General features: G+C 49.6%; 1 protein-coding gene across 2 annotated transcripts in view; it reads right to left on the bottom strand.

Annotated features, from left to right (window-relative positions):
• The window catches only part of GSG1L (GSG1 like), a 249,016-nt gene that overhangs the window by 81,407 nt on the left and 154,196 nt on the right, over positions 1–13,413 (bottom strand). The window contains exon 3 of one of the 2 annotated variants that reach the window (XM_055408912.2): positions 6,528–6,680. The exons of the other annotated variant lie outside the window; for it this stretch is intronic. Coding sequence (XP_055264887.1) covers positions 6,528–6,680 — 153 coding nt within the window. The remainder of the gene's footprint in view (positions 1–6,527; positions 6,681–13,413) is intronic. 2 annotated transcript variants of the gene reach the window in all.

Genomic DNA, 13,413 nt, shown 5'->3' with positions numbered 1-13,413 from the left:
TTTCGACCCCATGAACTATAGCCCGCCAGACTCTTCTGTCCCTGGGATTCTCCAGGCAAGAATACTGTGGGTTGCCAAGCCCTACTTCAGGGGATCTTCCTGACCCAGGGATTGAACCCACATCTCCTGCGGCTCTTGCACTGCAGGCAGATTCTTTACCACTGAGCCACCTGGGAAGCCCAAGTGTCCACTAGCTCTATATATTTTTGGTCACAAAAGCATCAAAACATCCCCATTCCCATCATACCCCATTCAGTTCCCTTTCATATTTAAGATATTCTGTATTTTAAAAAATTAAAACAACTATTTTCAAATATGTTTTGTATTTCAAATATACGTTTTGTATATAATGTCACAAAATAATTTCTAAAACATGGATGAAGGTTAAAAAATTAAATACAGGCTTAACAGTGATGTACTGTGCAGTGAAATATACACTTTATGATGAAACCAAATATGTCAAGATTACATAAAAGATAAGATTCTAGTTTCCCGGATTCAAAGAGCTACCTCATCCTTGGTCATTCTTTGTTTAGTCGCAAAATTTCTTTTTCTTAATACTTAACAAAATAGACGCTTGCTGACTTCTCCACAAGGCCTCATCATTTCCTGGAAACACACATGTTTCTCTTCACGCCAGTTCAGGTTTTAGTAAAAGCCCACCGTGGTTAGCCTGATGATGTAGGAATTCTCCAAATGACTTTCTTTCCTTCCTAAGGAGACCACCCTCATCTTTCAGAGGAACTGGGGAGGAAGAGACATTCTCTAGCCTGCTTTCACATCCCCTCCAAGATACGAAACCCTGGCCACCGGGGGAAGAGACAGGGGCCAAGGAAGAACCATGGACCGGGCAGGCAGGGGAGCCGTACTGCCCCCGCCCCCAGCCCGTTTGGAATCAGCTTGCTCCATCCTGAGAGAGAGAAAAGCCATAGCCCAGTTCAAGGCCACATTATGACTTGCATGGGCCCCAGGCACTTCTCCCTTCAAGGGCCTGTTCCTCCATAAAATAAATATTAAAAATTACATTTTATGATGGCAGTGGTATAAAACATATTATCCAGTCAGGATTCATTCTTATGTCTTCATTATTATTCTATTTTTCCTTCTGATTCTAAAAGCAGTCCAAATTTAAGCACTTTGTGGGTACCTAGAAGCACGGTGTGCTCCAGGCTCTGAACCAGAGAACCAACCATCACAGCCCCTGCCTCCAGCCCTCAGGCGGTGACCCGCTCTGTACAAACACCCTCCTGCGGAACACAGGATCCGAACACAGCCCTGCTGGCCCGGCCCCACCACTCCTTCTCAGTTTGCTATAGAGTCCAGATCCCTCTACCCCAGCCTCACCGCAACAGGGCCGGCCCCTGGGGCCACCATCTACGCCTCAGTCTATTCAGGGACAGCCAGGAAGAATGCTAACAATAATGATAACCAATGACAATCTGAAGTCCTCAGCCCTGCTCAAAGCACTCTATGTGGCAGGCTCTGGGTTCGGCCACTGACTAGCTATGTGACTGCCGGCAAGTCAGTTTTCCCATCTGTGGAATGGACATAATGTTAGGCCCTCCCACAAGGACACTGAGGCATAAAGATATTAACACATGCGGCAGGTCAGCCCAGTGCTGGAGCAACCTGGCATCTCAGTTGGTATTGGTTATTACAATTAACCCTAAACCACTGATTCATTTTTTTTAAATATTTATTTATTTGGCTGCATCGTGTCTTAGCTGCCGTGCACTGGCTTTTTGTTCCATCTCGGGGGCTTCTCTCTAGTTTTGGCATGAGCTCAGTAGTTGAAGTGTGTGAGCTTAGCTACCCCCACGGCATGTGAGATTTTAGGGAGCAAACCTATGTCCCCTGCATTAGAAGGCAAAGTCTTAACTATTTGACCACCAGGGAAGTCCCCCACTGGTTCTTTAGAACAATTATTTATAATAATTCTTCCAGTAGGGGCCGCCTCACCTCCTCCTTCTCCTTTGCCCTAGAAGCACTGACCTTGAGCTGAGCGCCCCTCAATGCAAGCTGGTTCAGCAGCATCAGAACCCAACCCTCTCCCCACATGAACTCGATCGACGGACTGTCCCTGATCCTGCTTGCCTACTTTTTCCCTCCCAGAGGAGCAAACCAGAAGCCCACCCACCTCCTCCAAGTCTCTCACCCCCACCTGCCCATCCTTCCCCAGCTGCCTTGTTCTCAGGGACTCTAGAAAAACCAGCTTTCTGGTTCCTCCATGTCAGTTCAGGGTTTGGCTCCCTCTTGGTCTCCTGTTTTTCTCCTAGGTTTATCTTCTCCCAGTTGGACCATAAGGAAGGCTGAGTGCCGAAGAATTTATGCTTTTGAACTGTGGTGCTGGAAAAAACTCTTGAGAGTTCCTTGCACAGCAAGAAGATCAAACCAGTCAATCCTAAAGGAAATCAACCTTGACTGTTCATTAGAAGGACTGATGCTGAAGTTAAAGCTCCAATACTTTGGCCACCTGATGCGAAGAGCTGACTCACTGGAAAAGACTCAGATGCTGGGAAAGACTGGAAGGAGAAGAAGGGGACGACAGAGGATGAGATGGTTGGATGACATCACCGACTCCATGAATATAAGTTTAAGCAAACTCCGGGAGACAGTGAAGGATGGGGAAGCCTGGCGTGCTGCAGTCCTTGGGATCACAAAGAGTCAGACACGACTTAGCGACTGAACACAGGCATGAACACAGACTCCTTTCTCTCCACCGCCTGCTTATCACATTATCTTATCACATGATCTGGCTGCTACATCCTTCTCAGTTACTGTTTTCTGAGGATTTAAAAGGCTTCTCCCTCCCCACCCGTGGGTTCACTCCTGCAGTGCAATCCTGAGAAACAAACGGAGGGCTTTGAAGCCAGCAGGAGTGGGGTTTAAGTCCAGCTCCACAACTGACCAGCCGTGTGACCTTGGGCAAATCAATTAACCTCCCTGAGCCCGGCATTGTTGATCTGCCTGAAATTACCAAGACAATATTATTTTCTTTCGCAGTAGGACTCCCTGCTAAAGGAAATTGGGGTATTTTTGAGGGGTGAAAACTTTGATAAGTTCTTCAAGGTAGAGGCAAGTGCCCCCTACTTGCTTCCCCACGAGGAGGCTGCATGTAGAACTGGAGACGGTTGCCTGGGGCTGGCTGCCAGCTTTTGCTATGTGCCTGGAGTAAGCAGGTTGAGGGGAGGACTGGATGCTTGGGATAATGGAGGGGATTCTTCGATGCCTGGTGGAGAGAAAGAAAAGGAAAAATAAAGCCACTGACAAAGAAAGGAGCTGGATACCTTGCGGTGTTGCAGGAAGGGGGACCCCTTCCAGGGCCCGAGAGTGGGCTCTTGTCTAACAGTCGGAAGTGAGTTGTCCGAGGAGACACACGTTCTGACAAAGCAGACTTTATCGGGAAGAGATGCCCGGGTGGAGAGCAGCAAGGTAAAGGAACCCAGGAGAACTGCTCTGCCATGTGACTCTCGCAGTCACAGGTTTTCTTATGATGGGATTGGTTTCCGAGTTGTCTCTGGCCAATCATTCTAGCTCAGGTTCTTCCTGGTGGCATCACTCAGCCAAGATGGATTCCAGCGAGGAGGATTCTGGGATGTTGGTAGAACAGGTGGGCTGATGTCTCCTCTCCTTTAGACACCCAGCCTCTTCAGAATGGACCCATCATCTCTTCCACCTGCTCTTCTCCCGCCTTCCCCTTCTCAATGGTACCACTACTTACTCTGTCCCAGTCAAATGCCAGCCCAGATCAAGGGGTCTGGTCATCTCAACCTAGGGCCCCATCCCCAGAATAATGTTTTTAGCTGCATAAAATAAAATAACAAGATTACAGAAGAAACCAGCTATATTGAAATACAATTAGCAAAATACTCAAACACGTGTTGTATCATAATATACATGCGCCTTCATTACCATGTTAGATAAGATTCAGCAGAAGCTCTTAGAAGCATTGCCCTTTTGAAGGAGTGCATTGCAAGATATCTGCACAACCATAGCGTGATATGAAAACTGCGGTTCCTATTGGTGACTACGTCACAGGTGCTGCCCACGACTGTGATGTGTTGCCTCCCTTCATATTTAAAAGATATTCTAAATGTCAGTTATAAGTTAAGAGAAATAAAGATGCAACTTCCCCCCCCCATCCAGGTTCATAGACTCCCTCAAGTCTGCGGACTCCACACTAGGGACCCCTGACCTAGAGGCTCTGTTTTTCCACAGTCACCCACTCCCGCTTACCGCTCCTAATCACTCTGCAAGCCCGGCTGACTTCTCCCTGGAGGGCGCTGGGGTCATCTCCCATTCCCAGGGCCACTGCACAGGGTTGGGGGCTCACCCTTTCTTACCTCCTTTCCCGTCTCCTCACCTTCATTCTTGCTCCACTCTGCACGTGCTGCACCCTCCAATGCAAACCTGACTGTGTCACCCTTTGCTCTGGATTCTGCAATGGCTCCCTATTGCCTGCAGGATAAACTCTACAGACCTTTGCAAAGCACCAAGACCCTCACCCGGCTCTCCAGCTTTATCTCTCAACATTCCTCCTCACCTGACTTTCCACACTCCCATCATTTTGAACTACATGAAGTTGCCAGAATATGACAACTCACTAGGCTTTTTCCTATGCTGTTCTCTCCAGCTAGAATGCCCTCCCCAAGCTATCCATTGGGCTTCCCGGATGGTAAAGTACTTTGCCACATTGCCACCTGCCAATGCAGGAGACATAACAGACACAGGTTCGATCCCTGGGTTGGGAAGATCCCCTGGAGGAGGGCACTGCAACCCACTCCGGTATTCTGGCCTGTAGAATCCCATGGACAGAGGAGCCTGGCAAGCTACAGTCCAGAGAGTCACGGAGTCAGACACGACTGAAGCCACCCAGCATGCATGCACGCAAGCTGTCTATCAAGCAAACGATTAAAGTTTATTCCGAAGTCTCAGATCAAATGGTTGCTTGCCCATTCCCCACCCCACCCATCCGCACCCCCAGGCAAACATAGGTTCCCCCCTTCCCCTGCCCCACCCCCATCCCCCCTCCACCCCGCCCCACAGGACTCACCCCACCCAGTTCACCAAGTCACAATCTTTTAACGAGTCTGTATCTGAGTCCATATCTCTCCAAGATCACAAACTTCAGGAGGGCAACAATGGAATCATTTTTTCTTTGACTCCCCCAAACCTAGTACTTTCCCTTGGAGCCCAGCAGGCCATCAGTTGAATAAATGAATAAAACATTAAAAGAGAAAAAGAACCATGAATGAAAACTGATTTTAGGCATAATAAACGCATTTAACAACTGCAAAAAAAGAATAAACTATCTCTCGATCTGGAATAGCTGAAAACAGAGTAAGCAGGGGGCCGAAAATCAACATTGTGCCGTGAGGCTCACTCTGATTTTCTGTTCTTCCCTTTACTGTTTCGGTTAGATTGCCCACATCCTGGGAATGACGATGCGCGTGTTTTGATCTATGGATTGTGCTATAATTTCTTGAATTCTGCTCCCTATTCTTTGAGAGATCTTTCTGTTATATATACATACCTCAATTAGGGGCCGATTATTTCCCTTACCTAAAGGTTCATCGTTTCGGTTTCATTAAACAGAGTTCTTCCAGTGCATGAAGAATAGGATTAGATTTATAGAAATTCAATTTACATTTGGCTTTTGAGGAATAGCTGTCGTACACAGCCAAGCCACGGCTCTATCTGTCAGGCCTCCTGAAGTTATGGTTTACAAGCTCCTTTCACTCCCTTCTGGCCAACTCCTGGCTTAACCCCTTATGACCTGGATCTGCTGAAGCTATTCTGGGCACCCGGCCACCTAATCCAATGACCTTTCCTTGGAGTCTTCTGTCTCCAGTTCCTGGAGTCGGGCTGCCGCCGCCAACCATCCAATTCTTCCTAAAACCCTCAAAATCCCTGACCTTTGCCCACGATCTCTGCTCACCCCGCCCCCACCCTTGAGCTTCCAGATGGGTTTGTTCATTTGGCTTCCTGCTGGCCATCTCCCCAAGGATGTCTCAAGGGCAATAAGCTAAAGCAGATAATCAACGTGCCCACCACCCCCAACAGGTTCCCCTTCCACATCCTTCAGGACACCACCGTCTGGCCATTCTCACGACCACCTCCTCTCCCTTGTGCATACATCCCATCCATCACCTCGCCATGTGGCATTCATCTCCTGGAAACATCTCCAGCTAACCATCTCTCTGTTCCACATGTGGTAAGCTTCACCAAGAACCACAACTGTCTGTTTCCATTCGTTACTCTAACCCCGGTACTTCTTAGCACCCAACCTGGCACACAAGACACCAGTAAACACATGCTGATTCAGAGAATAAGGAAGCAGACAAATCCCACTCTACAGATTGTAACACTGAGGCTCAGAGAAAAGAAGTGATTGGTCCACAGTCACGGGGGGGAGCCAATCAGGTCTTAGCCTGAAGGTGGCTCCACCCCCTGCATTTTCCTCTGCTCTGAGTGCAGGGTTGGTTCCGGTGCGTTCTTCCCCCACTGCCCGAGGCCCTCTGCCTTACCTGAGAGCACCGTGAAGACAGCCGCGAAGGCATTGAGCTTGAGCCCGTCGATGACATTGCTGGAGTGGAAGAGCTCGAGACACATGAGGCTAAAGCCAACCACCAGCAGGAGGATGTAGAGTACCTCGGAGACCACCGACAGCCACAGGACCCCTGCAGGGAGGAGGAGGAGGTCGTGAGATGAGGACCCACAGGGCCGACTCCCCTGTGCTCACTCCACCCCCACGCCCTTGGGTTGGGGGATCAAGTTGTTTTAGAGAAGACCATCGGATCTAGGGTGGGTCCTAATTGGATTAGGAGATCCTGGCCAGCCATCCTCCTCACCAGGACTGGCTCAGGAACCCTAGCTGAAGTCCATCAGATCATGGCACTCTTGAGGTGACGGTTACTGGTCCAGGCAGGCATGTGGACCATAAGTGGGTCCATTCAGTTTGGAGGCAAGAACTTCCATCCTGTGACTGGATAAGAGGCTCTCTTTCTCTTCTCATCTGTAAAGTGACTGCCACTGAGAGCCATCTCAGGGCTGACACTAGTTGCTGAGCAGAAAGATGGAAAGATGATCTCATCGTTGTTGTTGTTGTTTAGTCGCTAAGTCATGTCTGACTCTTTGCGACCCCATGGACTATAGCCCGCCAGGCTCCTCTGTCCATGGGATTTCCCAGGCAAGAATGCTGGAGTGGGTTGCCATTTCCTTCTCCAGGGGATCTTCCCAACCCAGGGACTGAATCCCTGTCTCCTGCATTGTAGGCAGATTCTTTACCATTGAGCCACCAGGGAAGCTCATTGGGATACCCCGACCACCAACCACCAACCCCCCGGGGCTTCCCTGTAGCTAAGCTGTGGTGGTCTCTGCTGCCTGCAGCTATAAACATCCCAGCTCTTACACACATCATGGTTGCCCTCAAGGGACACATACATTTTTATTTACCCTGTACCCCACTCCATTTTTTTCCTAGAAGTCACTTACCTTCCAAGCCACACTAACCATAGGTTTTAAGAAGGAACTATGGACCAGACCTGGCCAGCAGGAGACAGAATATGACCCAAGTCAGCTCAATGAGTCAGACACAGGACTTTTGCTGGAACTACTAGGAAAGAAAATTCCTTTTTTTCCACTCAGTTTGAGATTGGGAAAGATGGAAGTGGCTGCATTGAGTAGCAAGGGCCTTCCTGAGGGCAGAGCCAAGGCCAAGAAAGGCAGCACCGAGAGACAAAGGAAGATCATGTCCTATGACAATGTTTGAGCCCCTAGATCTAGACATGCCTGAAGCTGCCAGTCATTTGTTCTTTCAATCAGAGGAACCAAGAATTCTTTCTCTTTGCCTAAGTTGGTTAGAGGTATGATTTCCTACAATCAACAGTCCTGATCTTCAGCTTTTCTTTTCTCACAAGCTGTTAGACCCGTCCTTCCCTACCTCTCTGCCTTTGCCCAAGCTATTCCCTCCACGTTAATGTCCTAGGGACACCCGATACACACCATCCAGTGAAGGAAGCAAACAAATAGCGATTTCGGATCCCCTATCTATGGGCTGATGAAGGACCCAGATTCTCAAACATCCACTATCATTCCTGACGCAATGGGCCTCTCAGAGCTTTGAAGAACTTTTCTCTTTCTCTTTTTGTGCTACAAAAATATCACCTCTCTTGGGCAATCCCTTGGATTTCTGTAAGAGAATAATGTGCTCTTGGCAGCCTGGATGTTGTTAAAACACCCCCTGGCACCAAACACTTGCAGCCTCCAAAGCCCTTTGCTGGCCCAGGGCCCACCAGGCAGCGGGGAGGAAGGCAGGAGGTGCAGGGTGAGCCAGGCCCTGCAGGGGGGCAGATGCCTGCAGGGAGGCCTGGTCTCGCTCCCAGAAGCCTTTACCTCCAGCTGCTGTTGCACTGCTGGTGGGCGGAGGCCGCCCCTCACCACGGTGAGGCTCACTGACTCAGCCGACTCCCCCACATCGCCCCCATTCTCCCAGTGGATGCTCTCCTCCTGCCCACGTGGGCCTGGGGCCAAGCCCGCACCCCACCACCTGCCCCTCGCAGCAGGGCCCAACTCTGCTCTTTCAGATGGGATGGGAGATGGCATGGGCATGGAGCAGTGAGATGCTCCAGGAGTGAGTTAACCTCGGAGAAACAGGCGCTGGAATCTCAGCTGCGTGGCTGGGGTTATGCTGCTTCTTACTGCCAGATTTATTTTCCTGTCTACCCACTGGGCTCAGAGCATCTGTCTGAAATTTTCAGCCCACCCAAGGCAAGGGAATTAGTAACTATAGTAAGAAGCAGGATCATTGCTGCGGTTATGCTAATAGTAGCAGCAATGTCGCACTAAGGGCCAGGGGTTTTTAGGCACCTTTCCGGTGCCAAATCACACTGAATGGTGTTAATGCTCCACCCAATGTCCTTGCACGTCTTTTCAGCGTTTCTGTCTTTGGAGGACTGTCTTCAGAAAGTCTTTGGACTTCATTTTGCCCATCTTCATTCAGAAAGCACCTGGAAACTTACATTTTTCCTCTCTGCAATGTCATCAGCCAGAGGCTGATCTGGGTGGTCCCGCCCCGTGGCTCTGGCAGAGGTAATTTTGGGACCTGACACACATTGCAAAATTCCCTCCGGGCCAAAGCGGAAGCTGCCCTTCCTGGGCCCTGGCCTGACATCAACCCCTCGCTTGCCTCCCTCCCTTCCCCGTTCTGTTCTCTCCAGTTCCATTACCACGCGCCTCTGGGGTGCGCATGCGTGCTAAGTCGCTTCAGTCGTGTCCCACTCTTTGCAACCCCCATGGACTGTAGCCTGCCAGGCTCCTCTGTCCAGGGGACTCTCCAGACAAGAACACTGGAATGGGCTGCCATGCCCTCCTCCAGGGGATCTTCCTGACCCAGGGATCGAACCCACATCTCTTAGGTCTCCTGAACTGGTAGGTAGGTTCTTTACCACTAGTGCCACCTGGGAAGCCCTTCCCTGGGACCTTTCTTTATAAATGACTTGCACATGGATCCTCATCCCAGGATCTGCTTCCAGGACTCTGGCCCCAGACACCAGTATTCCCATGCATGATCTCCCTCAGTCTTCCTGACAGTTTAGCAAGGCAGTACCCATTTTATAGGTGAGCAAACTGAGGTTCCGAAGGATTAAGCCACTGGTCTACACAGCTGGGTAGTAAGTGATACAGTCAGTCTAGGTTCAAACTCAGGCCCCTCTGACTCCAGAAACCATCATGGGCAGGGAGGTTATCAATTAGCAGGAGAGACTGGCCACTTTGAAGTCATATGGGGGGAGTTGGGTTCCCTGGCCACAGCTCTCATCTACTCCAGCATCCCTAAGAATTCCTGAGCCAGAATTCCTGCAGGAAGAGGGCCACAGAGTGGGACTGTGGTGGGGGGAGGGCATTCTCAATGATCCTGAGCACAGCTGGCCACGAGGTGTGGTAGGGAAGGAGGTCACAGGGAAAAGTAGATGCATCTTAAGGATGCTGGGAAGACAGGCTGGGACCTGGAACCCTTTGTTGCAATGCTCACACCTAGACAAAACTCTCTCCAAGCAACAAAAACACAGAGAAACTATAAGGGACTAAAAATAACTGTGTGCCTGCGCAATTGGGGCAAATTATGGACAATAAGATACTAAAAGACCAAAAACCTGGGGCTTCACTGGTGGCTCAGTAAAGTATCTGCCTGTAAATGCAGGGGACAAGGGTTCCATCCCTGGTCTGGAAAGATCCCACATGCCTCAGAGCGACTAAGCTACTGAGCTGGCTCTCTGGAGCCCACGCTCCGCAACAAGAGAAGCCACTGCAGTGAGAAGCCTTTGCACCAACAACTAAAGAGTAGCCCTCGCTTGTCACAACTGAAGAAGGCCCGTGTGCAGCGAGGAAGACCCAGCACAGCCAAAAACTATCTAAGTAAAATACAGAGTAAAAACTACTCTTTAAGAAAACAACTGCCACCGCTAAACAGCTGGGAGCAAAAGCAGGTACTGCTCATGACCCCTACACACAACACCATCAAAGGGGTGGGCAAGCCACCCCTCTGGCCAGATCCCTGGATTCTCCCCTACTGTCACCCCGTATAGGGGAATAGCTTGTCCTCTCCCCTCCACCCTGCCGGATGAGTGAGCAAGAGAAACTGTTGCTTGTTCTCACCCCCAATAAAGCCTGGCCTGAATTGCCTGTCTGGCCTCTTATCAATTTTGAACCCTGGTTGGTAACACTGGGAACCAGGCTGAAAAAGATGGGCTTGACCCATGACTCAGAGGCACGTGTTGTCCTAAAGGCCTTAGCAAGGAAAAGACCTTCCAGGAGGCTCACTCTGGAAGGGGACCTGACTCGCAGATCCGCTGGAGGCTTTAGCCATGCTCCATGAAGAATGGCACTAGTGGTAAAGAATCCACCTGCCAATACCGGAGACATAGGACCTCGGGCTCAATCCCTGGGTTGGGAAGATGCCCTGGAGGAGGGCATGGCAACCCACTCCAGGATTCTTGCCTGGAGAATCCCATGGACAGAGCAGCCTGGTGGGCTACAGTCCATAGGGTCGCGCAGAGTCAGCAATGACTGAAGTGACTCAGCACACACGCACCCATGAAGAGGTGCTGGTGGTCCAGGCCATGACAACAACAGGAGACAATGGTGAGGACAAGTAGGGAGCTTGATAACTCCAGCGGGGTGGGCTCAGTGGTCTGCTGACCCACGGATGCGATGGCCAAAGAGAAGGAGCTGTCCAGGGTGGGGCCACGTTTCTAGCCCAGGCATCTGAGCGGTCGGTCATTGCTCTGCAGTGAGAACGGGACAATGCTAAGACAGGAACGTGCGAGTTGAGGCCTACAGGCGCAGAATCTTCCGCTGCTGCAGGACCTCTGGTGAGGGTGTGCACGAGGCAGCTAGAGCCCAGACAGGGAAGTGGGGACATCGGCAAGACAGGGCACTGAGTGTTTGCCATGATCGTTAAAGAGATGGATGCCCCCCAGAAAGCATGCAGAGCAAAAGAGAAAATGGGGGGAAGTAAATCCACAGGAACATCGAGACTCAAGCAGACGGTGGTGAGGGAGCTTCGAAGATGCAGCCGTACTGTGGATGACCCACCCACTCCTGCCCCTGACCTTTCAGTGCACCTGCCACCTGCCAGCACCTCTCTGCCCCAGGGTTTGCCTGGTCATCAGAGCCCATGCCCCACCTGCTGGGAGACGGACACCACCCTGCCCTCCACCCCAGGAGCAGCCCTCAACCGCTGCCTAATGTGAGTTAATGAATAAGTCCCCAGAGGGTGGGTAACACTCGGTACCCACCAGGTCGGGTGGGATCTTCAAATCTGTGTTTCCTGTTGTAATAGGGAGGGAAAAAGCTGACTCCATGTTGGATCTGTTTCGTTTACTTTTTAAAAATTGTTTTTAAAGTAACTTTATATTTTTAAATGTCTGTCAGTTTTCATTCCAATCCCAAAGAAAGACAATGCCATGTTCAATGTGGCAAGTCGCCTCAGTCATGTCTGACTGTTTGCAACATCGTGGACTGTAGCCCATCAGGCTCCTCTGTCCATGGGTTTTCCCAGGCAAGAATACTGGAGTGGGTTGTCATTTCCTCCTCCAGGGGATCTTCCTGACCTAGGGATCGAATGCACATCTCATGTCTCCTGCATTGGTAGGCAGGTTCTTTACCACCTGAGCCGTCTGGGAATTATCCAAAAAAGAATGTTCAAACTACTGCACAATTGTGCTCATCTCTGATGCTAGTGATGTTATGCTCAAAACCCTTCAAGCTACCCTTCAACAGTATGCGAACTGAGAACTTCCAGATGTACAAGCTAGATTTAGAAAAGGCAGAGGAAACAGAGATCAAATTGCCAACATCTGTCGGATCATAGAGAAAGCAAGAGAATTCCAGAAAAACATCTACTTCTGCTTCATTGACTACACTAAAGCCTTTGATTGTGTGGATCACAACAAACTGTGGAAAATTCTTAAAGAGATGGGAATATCAGACCACCTTATCTGTCTCCTGAGAAACCTGTATGCAGGACAAGAAGCAACAGTTAGAACAAAACACTGGTTCAAAATTGGGAAAGGAGTACAACAAGGCTGTATATTGTCACCTTGCTTATTTAACTTATATGCAATGGCAACCCACTCCAGTGCTCTCACCTGGAAAATCCCATGGATGGAGGACCCTGATAGGCTGCAGTCCATGGGGTCGTGAAGAGTTGGACACAACTGAGCGACTTCACTTTCACTTTTCCTTTTCATGCATTGGAGAAGGAAATGGCAACCCACAGCAGTGTTCTTGCCTGGAGAATCCTAGGGACGAGGGAGCCTGGTGGGCTCCCATCTATGGGGTCGCACAGAGTTGGACACGGCTGAAGCGGCTTAGCAGCAGCAGCAGCAGCAGAATAAATTATGTGAAATGCCAGGCTGAATGACTCACAAGCTGGAATCAAGATTGCTGGGAGAAATATCAATAACCTCAGACATGCAGATGATACCACTCTAATGGTAGAAAGTGAAGAAGAACTAAAGAACTGCTGGATGAAGGTGAAAGAGAAGAGTGAAAAAGCAAGTAAAACTCAACATTCAAAAAAACTAAGATCATGGCATCCGGTCCCATCACTTCATGGCAAATAGATGGGGAAAAAGTGGAAGCAGTGACAGATTTTGTTTTCTTGGGCTTCAAAATCACTGTGGACGGTGACTGCAATCATGAAATTAAAAGACACTTGCATTTTGGAAGAAAATTTATTACCAACCTAGACAGCATATTAAAAGCAGAGACATCACTTTGCTGATAAAGGTCCATATAGTCAAAGCTATGGTTTTTTCAGTAGTCATGTACAGATATGAGAGTTGTACCATAAAGAAAACTGAGCACCAAAGAATTGATGTTTGAATTGTGGTGCTGGAGAAAACTCTTGAG

This window comes from Moschus berezovskii, chromosome 27 (genome assembly GCF_049115385.1).
Source record: "Moschus berezovskii isolate FMDL1 chromosome 27, NW_MosBer_1.0, whole genome shotgun sequence".
Taxonomy (NCBI): Eukaryota; Metazoa; Chordata; class Mammalia; order Artiodactyla; family Moschidae; genus Moschus; species Moschus berezovskii.
This window is presented reverse-complemented; position numbering and strand designations above follow the sequence as displayed.